Source organism: Mauremys reevesii, linkage group 4 (genome assembly GCF_016161935.1).
Source record: "Mauremys reevesii isolate NIE-2019 linkage group 4, ASM1616193v1, whole genome shotgun sequence".
In the NCBI taxonomy this organism is placed as follows: domain Eukaryota; kingdom Metazoa; phylum Chordata; order Testudines; family Geoemydidae; genus Mauremys; species Mauremys reevesii.
Window position 1 is genome coordinate 37,520,158 of NC_052626.1, and position 12,906 is coordinate 37,533,063.

General features: G+C 47.2%; 1 protein-coding gene across 7 annotated transcripts in view; it reads left to right on the forward strand.

Moving 5' to 3' along the window:
- Window positions 1–12,906, forward strand: part of GTF2A1 (general transcription factor IIA subunit 1) — a 75,431-nt gene that overhangs the window by 44,892 nt on the left and 17,633 nt on the right. For all 7 annotated transcript variants that reach the window (XM_039537080.1, XM_039537079.1, XM_039537081.1 and 4 more), the window contains 3 exons: window positions 1,643–1,718; window positions 5,869–6,002; window positions 6,447–6,764. In XM_039537080.1, the coding sequence (XP_039393014.1) occupies window positions 1,643–1,718; window positions 5,869–6,002; window positions 6,447–6,764 (528 nt within the window). The remainder of the gene's footprint in view (window positions 1–1,642; window positions 1,719–5,868; window positions 6,003–6,446; window positions 6,765–12,906) is intronic.

Consider the following 12,906-nt stretch of genomic DNA (forward strand, 5'->3'; position numbering starts at 1 on the left):
CAAATCAGGTTGTCTTTTAGATGCAATAAAAATAACTTCAAATCCAGAGTCACTTGCAGAACTTACATTTCAGTGCTAGGATGCATTTCATTGCAATCCATTCCAAGAATTCTCTTGGCATCAAGAAAAGATTGTACTACTTAAACTTTATCCCAATACTTCTCTGTTGTTTTTATTTTTGTGGAATGTTTCTTACCTGAGCAAATATCCAAACTCGTTTAGTTTATTGGAAAAAAAAGAAACGAGGTCTCAAAGTTCAGTGATGCTGTACATTCTACTTCACAATACTTTATCCATGGGTGCCAGAGCCCTCCCAAAAGTGGGGGGTTGGGAACCTGATTCCTGCCCTCTCCCGCCAAGCCAGGGCAGGGCCAGTGAGCCCTCTCCCCCATCCAGGGGGTGGGGGGAAGACAGCCCCCTGCCCATGTCTCCATCCCCCAGGTTCCCCACCCGGGGCACGTGGAGGGACCAGGCTCTACACAGCTGCCCGCACAGCTCTTCCAAACCCAGCTTTGGCTGGTGGGAGGAGGCCCTCGGAGCCATGACCTGGCCATGATAAGAGCTGGGCAGGCAGCTGTGGGGAGCTGTGGCAGACCCTCCACCTGCCCTGGGTCCACGCCACAGCTCCTCGCAGTTGCCCACACAGCTCTTACTGGCGCAGAGTCGTGGATCCTGCACCTGTCCTTGGCTGGGCAGGGAATGTGGACACAGGCTTGGGGCTGCTTTCAGTCCCCCCGCACTCCGAGCACGTGGAGCATCTGCCATGGCTCCCCACAGCTGCTCGGGATCCCTGGCCTGGTTGTGAGGTAGGGCCTTGGGGGGGAGAAGAGGGGAAGGGGGCGTGGTCGGCCCCAGTGAAAAGTCTGAGGGCCCTTTTGCCTCCCTCCCCGGCCCCCCCCCCCCCCCAAGTTCTGGTGCCACTGATTTTAGCTTAAACTTACCATAGGTGATCCAGGAAAAGATCACACATGACCTATTTATTGTATTCTACAAAATGATCTTGTCTAGAAAACAGAAATAATTGCACTATATTCATTGAGAATGGTGTCAGTTATCAGATGATTATATATTGTCTCAGATGTTCTTTAGGAAACTCATAGGAACTTACTTTCTTTTACCTTGGATATTGGTATTATTCCAGGATTTGAACAACTAACTTTAAGTCTTGAGTTTTTTTCTATTCTATTAATCAGATAACATATTCAGAGAGGCTGGTTAACTTTAACTTGGAGAGCTGGATGTAGAGCTCTGCTACTCAACAGATGGCCAGCAGAGGGAGCACAGATGAACAAAATTTATTCCCAGAGATTTTCTGGCAAATTTGGAAATAAAGCAGAATCGAGCTGACTTGTGATGAACATAGAATGAAGGGAGACCATCAAAGCAGGCAAATAGGAATCAGAGAGATTTCACTTCTATGATAGCTAATATATGCATTTTATGCTATTAGTCATCTTCCTTTTAACATCACGGAAACTTGCTTATGAGTAAATATTATTTATCCATAGAAGCTATGGTGATTGTGTACATTTGTCCTACTTCACCACAACAGATGCTTATTCTTTAATCCTCAGCTACTGTGCTGTGATGCAAAGCATTGGTAGTAATGCTGGCTGCTAAAAACAGATTTCTTATTTTTCAGAGTGCGGCTGCCACTGCAGCTACCTTGGCTTTGCCTGCTGGTGTTACTCCTGTTCAGCAGATACTTACAAATTCAGGTAATTACTTTAACATTAAATGGAATATGGACAAGCTATTTGATTTGCAAATCGTAATTTATTACATTTCTTGTGAAACATTTAAAAATTAGGAAGGAGTTTTGTAGTAAAGGGAGTCTACCATACAGTTCTTGAGGTATATGTATTACAGTGCTACTTTACCAGCATAAAACTTTAAAAGATTTTATTTAATACACTTCAAACAGTATTGTTTTTCAGCTGTTTAGTATTTGAAAATATAAACATTATATTAAGAAGAACAGAAGTACTTGTGGCACCTTAGAGACTAACAAATTTATTTTCAGCATGAGCTTTCGTGAGCTACAGCTCACTTCTTCGGATGCATAGAATGGAACACACAGACAGGAGATATTTATACATACAGAGAACATGCTACTCTGAAACCTGTCGTCATATTAAGAGACGGCTTTAAAGACTGCTGCGTTGAATAGAAATAGTTTGTCTGAAATGGTAAAGTTGAGGTTTATAACAGTGTAGAAATCTGATTCAGAGCAGAGGTGAAACGTCCAGATCTTAATACAAGGAAAAAATTTCTCTTTTAGTTTTACAGGAAGACAAGTGTATACATAGGATCAATCACAAATTATTTATGTCATGGTCAGCAATCTTTCTCTACCTATGAAGTGCTGCTCTTTAGTTAAAGACTACATTTTAGTCACAGGTGTTTTAGTAAAAGTCATGGACAGGGCATGGGAAGTAAACAAAAATTCACAGCCCGTGACCTGTCCATGACTTTTACTATATACCCCTAACTAAAAACAGGGGGGGAGGGGTGCGCAGTCCAGGGGCACCATGGTGGTTGGGGGGTGACCTGAGACCCCGCTGGTGCTGGGAGGGGGTGGGCAGCGGCACACAGCCTGGGACCCCCACTGGTCTTGGGGGGGGGAGGGTTGACAGGGGTGGCAGGCTCCCTATCCAGCTCCTAGGGCAGTGGTCCCCAACCTTTTCTGGGTGGTGGGCGCCGGACGACGAGCCACCGAGGACCATGGCTGGCGGACAAGCATCCGCCGAAATGCCGCTGAGAAGCGGCAGCGTCAAGAGGCCTGGGCGCCAAAGAAGCATCATCAAGAGGCGTCGCTGCCGAAATGCCACTGAAAATCAGCGGCATTTCGGCGGCGGCGCCACCTCTTGGTGATGCTGCTTTTTGGCGGCATTTCAGCAGTGACACCTCTTGATGATGACGCATTTTGGTGGATGCTTGTCCGCTGGCCAGTACGCAGGCGCACATAGATGCCCCGGCAGGTGCCATTGCGCCTGTGGGCACTGCGTTGGGGACCACTGTCCTAGGGGGAAGGGTGGGCAGCGGCTCTCTGCGTGCTGCTCCCACCACAAGTGCTGGCTCCACAGCCAATGGGAGCTGCAGGGGCGGGACCTGCAAGCGTGGGCAGTGCACGGAGTCCCCTGGCCCCTCCATCTAGGAGCTACAGGGACAACTGGTGGGAACCAGGGATCCCCCCACCCTGAGGTAAGTGCCACCCTTCTGCCCCTAGCCTAGTCCCACACACCCTAACTGCTCAGGCAGCCCCTGAGCCAGCACCGGCCGCTGCAGAAGTCACAGAGGTCACGGCATCCGGGGCCTCCGTGACAGACACGCAGCCATACCTATAGTGTTTTCTCAAATGGAGGGGGAGGATGGAAGTGCACAGATTCCTAGGGAGATTGTGCTCCCAAGGTTCAATTCTTTGCATGTGTAGATCCTTACCACCGAGTCTATGCTGTAGATGGAGTGAGGGAGCTAAACCCCTTCCTAGCAGGAGATGATGGAGGTGAGGGTCATCTGGATATCACTTAAGTTCCTCCTTTGTCTTTCTGATAAGAAAGTGGAAGGGTTGAAGCTGAGGTACGTTTTGTCTGTAACTTTATACCCATTGCACAGAGCTGGTGACTATCTTTACAGGCTTCTCAGCTGCAATGAGATGAGACATGGGACTATTGCATGTGCTCTGTGAATTAGGGATAAGGTGGTAGGACTGTGCCATGGGTAATGAAAGAGACGGGGATAAAGAGAGGCTGTATCATGGAAAGGAGGGATGGAGAAAGAGAATTATACAACACTCGGACTGAAAAAAAACCCACAATACATGAAAAGAAAAGTAGTTTAGATACTATGGAAATCAGGGACATGCAAGAACCTAAATAACTGAAAGTGGCATTAGAGAAGAGAAAGGAAGATGAAAGTGAACAGACATTATAAACTGTTACTTAAAATGTCAGCATCAGCTACTTTATAAAGAAAAATAAATGAAGTTAGAGGATGTATTATATACACACTTGTACAAATGGAGCTCAAACTTGCGAGTTGTAAGTTCCAGAGGCTGGGAAGATCCCCCCTCTACTCTGAGTATTAATCTGTCCTTGCTAGGCTTTTATCTATGGAGCATAAGGATATTTCTGAAAAGCAGTTTAAATATTTTTTTCTTCAGAGTTTGTTCTCCACTTGCAAAGCCCATCAGTTTTGGCATCATGATGGTCTTGTTGCCTGTACTTAGATTGCAGTATTGATCCGATCTATCCCTCCCCTGTGCTGTGGTTTTATTCGAAGGGCAGTCACAGCAGTTAGTTTGCATTTTTCCTCAGTCACCTTTAAAAATGAGGAGGTAATTACAATAAAAGCCAAATATAGAGTTTAAGTATATACTGAGTTTGAATTGCTCCCCCTCTGAGCATTTGCCCCTCTGACTCCTGGCACATGAAAACCCAGCAGGCCCTAGAAGCCCATTCCAAAACAGTCAAGGACCAAGGGCTTGAGCTCTTCTTTACCCATTCCCTCTCCCCCTTAGTGCCCTCAGAGCAAATTGCCACACTCCCTATCTACCTTAATCTAAAGCTGTCTCCTTACTCCAAATGTTAGGAGTAAATTTAAGAATGTAAGCTTAGAATATTCTCATGTCACAACGCTGTCTAACAGCCCTGATAAGGTCTGCAAGGGACAACTCAAAGTCAACCAGGAAGTAAAAATGGCTGGGAAAACAACAAATTGTTTTTTGTTCGAAAACAAATCCAGTAGTTTTATCACGTAAAAAGACCAATCTAAATTGTGAAGTGTTTTCCGTCCGAAACAGCTTTTAGTGCTCGCAGTCATGGTGCTTTTGTGGGGGAGATGCAGAGCAGAAGAATCTTTAAAATTGTTTCTTTTGGAGTGAAGGCCTATTATAAAAAGCCACTCATACCTGCCTTCTTATACCTTTTGTTTGTCCCAGTCATGGTTCAGCAAATTTTCTCCCCCTTGTATTTCTGTTTCTGTCAAGCATAGTAAAGGTGTTAAAGCTGGGAAACTGTAAAATAGCAAGAGAGACAGTTATATTTTACAGTATTGTTTGCCATATACACAAAAAACAGTATTCTACACAGTGCGACTGATCATCTTTTAAGGTAAAAATATTATTCCCTGGCCAACACCACCCCCAAAAAAAGTGGAATGGATTTTATCAAATTTCTAAAATCCTGTAGATGGAGTTGTTCTTCTATTGGCCTGTCAGAGGACAGAAATTAAAGAATTAGCTATCCTTTAGTGCAGTCAGTGAAATTAGTAGACTCAGTGGAAAAAATGCTTGGACTTTTCACATGTTTTGTTAAAAAGAAAAACATAGTTTCCCAACACTGAAATGTACTCAATGCTGGAATACAGCATCTGTTTAACGGCAGATATAAGCCTACACAATAGGATAGAAAGTGTAATTTCTTTGTGTATATCTGTTGTTGGCTTCTGTCCTTTTAAACAGAGACCTTGCAGAAACATGAAATACACTCTTCATATGTAGGGAATGAATATTCAGAAGATTGCTGTGCTGCTTTAGTGAGTTAATCTTTGGCCTCATGTGAGACCTTGTATCACCTGTTAGCAACCTGCCTGTTGTCTCTTTCCTAAACAACTCTTGCATTATGCCCCTTGTAAACATATGGTTGGGTTTTAAAGACAGTCCTGTCCAAAGCTTTGAAGACTTGTTGTTTTGAAGCTGTAGATGTGGCGTGTTTAAAATATAAAAATTAATAATTCTCAACCTGTTACTTGTAAGATGAACTTTCTATCTTAATTATGCTCAGTCTTTTTCCAGGTGACAACTTTGAAAAAGATGATAATTTTAAGATGTGGATTTTTACATTTTAAGTGATTTTGTTTTCATTGCAGGCCAGATCCTGCAGGTAGTTAGAACTGCAAATGGAGCTCAGTATATCATTCAGCAACAGCAGCCAGTGGTTCTACAGCAGCAGGTTATACCACAGATGCAGCCTGGTGGTGTACAAGCTCCTGTTATACAGCAGGTAAAGAGGGACATTTTGAATAAGTGGGCTCATACTTAAAACTAACCCAGTAGGAAGGTTTTCCAGTAGTTTGCATTTTTAAGTACAAAGGTGTGTGTTCTTTTGTTTGAATTGCATGCCAACAATGAAAAATTAAAAGAGAGCTTCATAAAGAAATGGGGATTTAAAAAAATTATTTGATGCCTTAAAAATTCTGTATCTTTGGCTTCTGTGCAGGATCTTCCTACCTGATCTGCATCCAGTGTTACCAATTTTTTTTAAGTTATCACAATATTAAAAGTGAAGTTATAAAAATCTTTGTTTACTTTTCTGTGTTTGATAACTGTTTGTGACTGTGTTCCTTGAAATAGTATAAAGAAGTGACAGGTTTCAAATGTTTTCAGTAAGTAATTATTCTGTTAGTATTGTCTATGCACGATTGCTAATATTAAATCCTTTTGTCAGGTTTTGGCTCCTATCCCTGGAGGGATTTCCCAGCAGACAGGAGTGATTATTCAGCCACAGCAAATCCTATTTACAGGGAACAAAACACAGGTCATACCGACAACAGTGGCAGCTCCTACACCGGCACAAGCACAGATTACTGCTGCCGGTCAGCAGCAACCACAGCAACAGGCGCAACCACAAGCACCGCTTGTACTCCAAGTTGATGGAGCTGGAGACACATCTTCTGAAGAAGAAGAAGATGAGGAAGAAGATTATGATGATGATGAAGAGGAAGACAAAGAAAAAGATGGAGGTGAAGATGGCCAGGTTGAAGAGGTAAAATTTGATAAAATGCTTCTAAAAGATTAGAAAATATTTAGACTTGAATGTTGACCTTTCCATAATTTTGGAGCAAATACCCAAAGGCAAACTTCTTTAAATAGGGAGTTATTACTAAGGCCTGGTCTACACTGGCGGGTGGGGGGGGGGGGTTCGAACTAAGGTACGCAAGTTCAGCTACGCAAATAGCATAGCTGAACTCGAACTACCTTAGTTCGAACTACTCACCCGTCCAGACGCTGCGGGATCGAAGTCCGCGGCTCCCCCGTCGACTCCGCCACTGCCGTTCGCGGTGGTGGAGTTCCGGAGTCAACGGGAGCGCGTTCGGAGTTCGATATATCACGTCTAGATGAGACGCGATATATCGAACTCCGAGAAGTCGAACGCTACCCGCCGACCCGGGTGGGTAGTATAGACGTAGCCTAAGATAACATCCTTTATTGTAGTCAGAGCACAGTACAAGTTAGGAACTCCAGATTGCTAATTTCAGATGATAGATTTTTTTGGGGGTGGTATGTGATCTTGGGCAGGTCTACACTACCACTTACGTTGATATAACTTAAGTCACTTAGGGGTGTGAAAAGGCCAAACATCCTTCCTTCCTCCAGAGTGATACAGGTTACAGCAACCTAAGCGCAGTCCACATTGAAGTTATGTCGCCTCTCACGGAGGTGGAATAATTATGCAAATTGGAGAGCTCTCTCCTGTTGGCATAGAGCGTCTTCACCAGATGTGCCTCAGCAGTGCAGCTGCACCAAAGTAGCACTTCTATGTATTAAATTAAACTATTGCAAATGGTTTCATAAACGTCTTCAGCAATGAAGAGATTATAAAAGAAATAGTAGGGCCCAGAATCAAGTCGCAAGTGGCCTCCAGCCTTAATATGAAGAGGCCAAAAGATAGATTCAGTCATTTTCCTTGTTCCATTGGTTAATCACCATAGCTATTAAAAACTTTTGCCTAACTTCTAATTTGAATTTGTTTGCCTTTAACTTTCAGCTGTTAGTTCTTTTTATGCCTTTGTCTGCTAGATAAGAGCTCTTTAATAGCCTTTATTTTCTCTCTATGAAGGTACTTAGACACTGTAATCAAGACACCTCTCACTCTTCTTTTTGATAAACTAAACAGATTGAGCTCATATGGCAGGAGATTTAAAGGTATTTTCTCTTGAGCTCAAATAATTTTTATGGGTTTTTTTCTGCACCCCAATCCACTTTTGCAACATTCTTTCTAAAAAAAAATGGACTCCACATCTATGCAGCATTCTAGTATCAATCTCATTGCTGCCATATACAGAGGTAAAATCACCTCCCCACTTCTACTTTCCCCTCTTTATACCTCCAAGGATTACATTAGCCCTTTTTGCCACAGCTTTGTACTGGGTGCTTGTGCTCAGTTGCTTGTCCACTGTTACCCCTAAATTCTTTTCAGAGTCATTGCTTTCCAGGATATAGTCCCTCATTCTGCAGGCACAGCCTATATTCTTTATTCCGAAATGCATAACTTTGCACCTGTCTTTAATAAAACACATTTTATTTGAATGGACTCAGCTTACCAAATGATCCAGATTGTGCTGTGTGATTGCTCAGTCATCGTTATTTACCACTCTGCCAATCTTTGTCTGCAGTGTTTATCAGCAGTAACTTTATATTCTTCTTTGAGTGATTGCTCATGTGCATTCCACTATAGGTGTGCGTGCTCGCTGCATGCAGCGGTGCCAGAAGTTTTGCCCCTAGCAACCCCTGGAGTGGCGCCTCCATGGCGTGGTATAAGGGGGGCTGCGTGCTCCCCCCACCCTCAGTTCATTCTTGCCACCAGTGAAGGTGCATCGGAACTGCTTTGCTCCAGCTTGGCTTGAACTTCCCTCTTGGACTCTTAGGGTATGTCTACACTACAAGAGTAGTTCGATTTAACTTAGGTCGAATTTGTGGATTCTACCTTATGAATTCGAATTTGTGTATCCACACTAAGGACACTAATTCGACTTTGTGAGTCCACACTAATGGGGCAAGCGTCGACATTGGAAGCGGTGCATTCTGGGCAGCTATCCCACAGTTCCCGCAGTCCCCGCTTCCCATTGGAATGCTGGGTAGAGCCCCCAATGCCTGCTGGGGGAAAAATGTGTCGAGGGTGGTTTTGGGTAACTGTCGTCATTCAACCGTTACTCCCGCCCTCTCTCCCTGAAAGCGCCGGCGGGAAATCTGTTACCGCACTTTTCTGGTCAGTGACAGCGCGGACGCCACAGCACTGCGAGCATGGAGCCCGCTGCGATCATCGCTGCACTTATGGCCGTTGTCAACTCCTCGCACCTTATCGTCCACCTCTTCCACAGTCAGCTGCTGAGAAATCGGGCGAGGAGGCTCCGGCAGCGCGGTGAGGACATGAAGTGTCAGAGTGGCACAGACCTCTCAGAAAGCACGGGACCCTGCGCCGCGGAGATCATGGTGGCAATGGGTCACGTTCATGCTATGGGACAGCGATTCTGGGCCCGGGAAACAAGCACGGACTGGTTGGACCGCATAGTGCTGCAGGTCTGGGATGAATCACAGTGGCTGCAAAACTTCAGGATGCGTAAGAGCACTTTCCTTGAACTGTGTGACTTGCTGGCCCCTGCCCTGAAGCGCCAGGACACCCGGATGCGAGCAGCCCTGACTGCAGAAGCGAGTGGCCATAGCCCTCTGGAAACTTGCAACGCCAGACAGCTACCTGTCAGTAGCGAACCACTTTGGCGTGGGCAAATCTACCATGGGGGTTGCTGTGATGCAAGTAGCCCACGCAATCATTGACCTACTGCTCTCAAAGCTAGTGACCCTGGGAAACGTCCAGGTCGTCATAGATGGCTTCGCCGCGATGGGATTCCCAAACTGCGGTGGGGCTATAGATGGCACTCACATCCCTATCCTGGGACCGGCCCACCAGGCCAGCCAGTATATTAACCGAAAGGGCTACTTTTCAGTGGTGCTGCAAGCACTGGTGGACCATAGGGGACGTTTTACCAACATCTACGTCGGGTGGCCGGGCAAGGTTCATGACGCACGTGTGTTCAGGAACTCTGGTCTGTTTAGACGCCTGCAGGAAGGTAGTTTCTTCCCGGACCACAAAATAACTGTTGGGGATGTGGAGATGCCTACAGTGATCCTCGGGGACCCAGCCTACCCGCTAATGCCCTGGCTCATGAAGCCCTATACAGGCGCCCTGGACAGTGACAAGGAGCTCTTCAACTACCGGCTGAGCAAGTGCAGAATGGTGGTGGAGTGTGCTTTCGGACGTCTTAAGGGGAGATGGAGGAGCTTACTGACTCGCTCGGATCTCAGCGAAACCAGTATCCCCATTGTTATTGCAGCTTGCTGTGTGCTCCACAATCTCTGTGAGAGCAAGGGGGAGACCTTTATGGCGGGATGGGAGGTTGAGGCAAATCGCCTGGCTGCTGATTACGCTCAGCCAGACACCCGTGCAATTAGAAGAGCCCAGCGGGAAGCGCTGTGCATCCGGGAGGCTTTGAAAGCTAGGTTCCTCAGAGAGCAGGGTAACCTATGACTGTCCAGTCTCTTTACAGAGAAGCTGAACCTGCCCCTGTTTCAGTTACTATTGACTTTTTTCAGCGGTTACATACCCCGTTCACCAGGTTTCCCCCCTTCCAACAGACGTTTAAAAATAAAGTTATTGGAACATTTTTAATTCACAAAGTTTTCTTTACTAACGACTTCGCGTTAAAGGGTTCAAACAGGGATGCAGACTGTGGTGGGTACGGTGTGCAGTGATGTACAGACCGCTTCTACACTCGAGGACTGACAGGCTCCTGCTCCTACAGCGGTCTCTGGGGGGAGGACGGTTACAGGAGGGTGTGCAGGAAGGGGTGGGTTTGCAGGAAGGGGTGAGGGGTGTGTGGGAAGGGTGAGTAGGTGTAGGGGGATGATGGCTCTGGCTGGGGCTCAGGGCATCGGAGAGGTTCATGGCTAGGGTGGAAGGGCATGGTACGGGCAGCCTGCCTTGCCATTTGTGGATGCCAGGCGCTCGGACCCTGGGGCAGCATACACCTCCCAGACTGACCTGGGGCAGCAGACACCTCCCAGAGTGACCCGGGTGCCTAGTGACTGCACTCTGTGTGTGATCTGCTGTTGATCCTGCCCCCATGTCTGTACCCTGGTAATGGTGGCTGTCCTATGCAATTAACAAACCCCTATCTCCCCTTCACACAAAGTCTTCTGCAAAGAAACATGACGGAAACAGTAATGAACAGCAAACTATTTTTAATACTCAACTACACAGTTGGGGGATGAAACTGGGATTTTGGATTGGGTGAGCCAGGAAGGGAAGCAATTCTCATACTTTAGGGAATGAGAGCTGTTTGGTACATGAGCGCTCTGCTGGGGTGGAGTGACAGTTTTCACGGCCCCTAGCGCCCCTCCTTCTTGTGATTTTGGGTGAGGGGGGGACAGGACTTTGTGGCGGGGGAGGGCAGTTGCAGATACAGTTCAGGGGGGCTCTCTGCTCCTGCCTGCGGTCCTGCAGAACATCCACAAGGCGCCGGAGCGTGTCCGTTTGCTCCCTCATTAGTCCAAGCAGCGTTTGAGTCGCCTGCTGGTCTTCCTGCCGCCACCTGTCCTCCCGTTCGCTGTGTGAGCGCTGCTGCTGAGAGAGGGTCTCCCTCCACTGGCTCTGCTGGGCCGCCTCGGCTCTGGAGCATGCCATCAGTTCAGCGAACATCTCGTCCCGAGTCTTTTTCTTTCGCCGCCTAATATGCACCAGCCTCTGTGAGGGGGATGCCGGGGCAGTTCGGGAAAGAGCAGCAGCTGTGTGATGGGGAAAAAGGAAGTGATTTCCTTGCAAAGATGCATGTTTGCGAACTCTGAACACAGTCTACTCAGTTTCTGTGAACAAGACCATACAGGGCACCTATCTCATGTGCTCTCAGGACAAGTTTGAATTTTCGGCATTCGCTTTCATTGCCTGGGGTCTTGCACTGGAGATCGGACAAGCGGGGCAGGACAGCAGAATCCGTGTAGCAGCCAGGCCTGGTAAGCCGTAAACTTTAGGCTGCTTAACAGTTAATGGATAGCTGTGCCCTCCTGCTGCAGGCAATCTGGAAAGCATAAAGTCTGACCCTGTTCCAGCCCCTCGCGGCTGTCCCTGGGAAAGATCCCTGTATGCTTTTCCTCTGCAGCCTCCACCACGTGGCTGTTAAACGATGGTCATTGTTATGCAAAGGAAAAGTCAAGCATTCACAATAGTAACATTACAGTAATTCCCCTAATTAGATGCAGCAGTCGCTGAGCGAGATCACCCTGAGGCGGGTCACTAGGAGAGACAGAGAGCGCATGCTGTGTGAATCCCTGCACAGACCAGGGCCCTATGCTGCCATGCTGGTCGAGGCAATGCTCCCACTGTACCTCAGGATGGCCTGGCGCGGAAGAGTGTGCTTCCACGGAGCACCCAGTAAGGCACCTCTCCCCAGGAACCTCCTGCGGAGGCTTTTCGAGTACTTCTACGAGAGCTTCGTGGAACTGTCCCAAGAGGATTTCTGTTCGATCCCTATATGTATTGACCTTTTTCATATAGTTTTTATTCCTGTTTTTAAAAAAATAAATGTTTACATGTTTATAGCACTTACCGACTGATCCTTCCCCTGATTCAGAGTCCGGGTTAACGGCCGGGGAAGGTTGGTAGGGGATCTCTGTGAGGCTGATGAAGAGATCCTGGCTGTCGGGGAAAGCAGTATTGTAAGCGCTGTCGCCTGCCTCGTCCTCCACAAACCCTTCCTCATCTTCCCCATCGGCGAACATCGTCGAGAAACTGCCCGTCGACACTATCCCATCCTCAGAGTCCACGGTCACTGGTGGGGCAGTGGTGGCAGACCCACCGAGAATGGCATGCAGTGCCTCGTAGAAGCGGTATGTCTGGGGCTGGGCTCCGGAGCGTCCGTTTGCCGCTTTGATTTTTTGGTAGCCTTGTCTCAGGTCCTTGATTTTCACGCAGCACTGCGTTGCATCCCGGCTGTATCCTCTGAGTGCCATGGCTTTGGAGACCTTCTCGTAGGTCTTTGCATTCCGTTTTTTGGAGCGCAGCTCCGAAAGCACAGACTCATCGCCCCACACACCGATCAGATCCAAGACTTCCCGGTCAGTCCATGCTGGGGCCC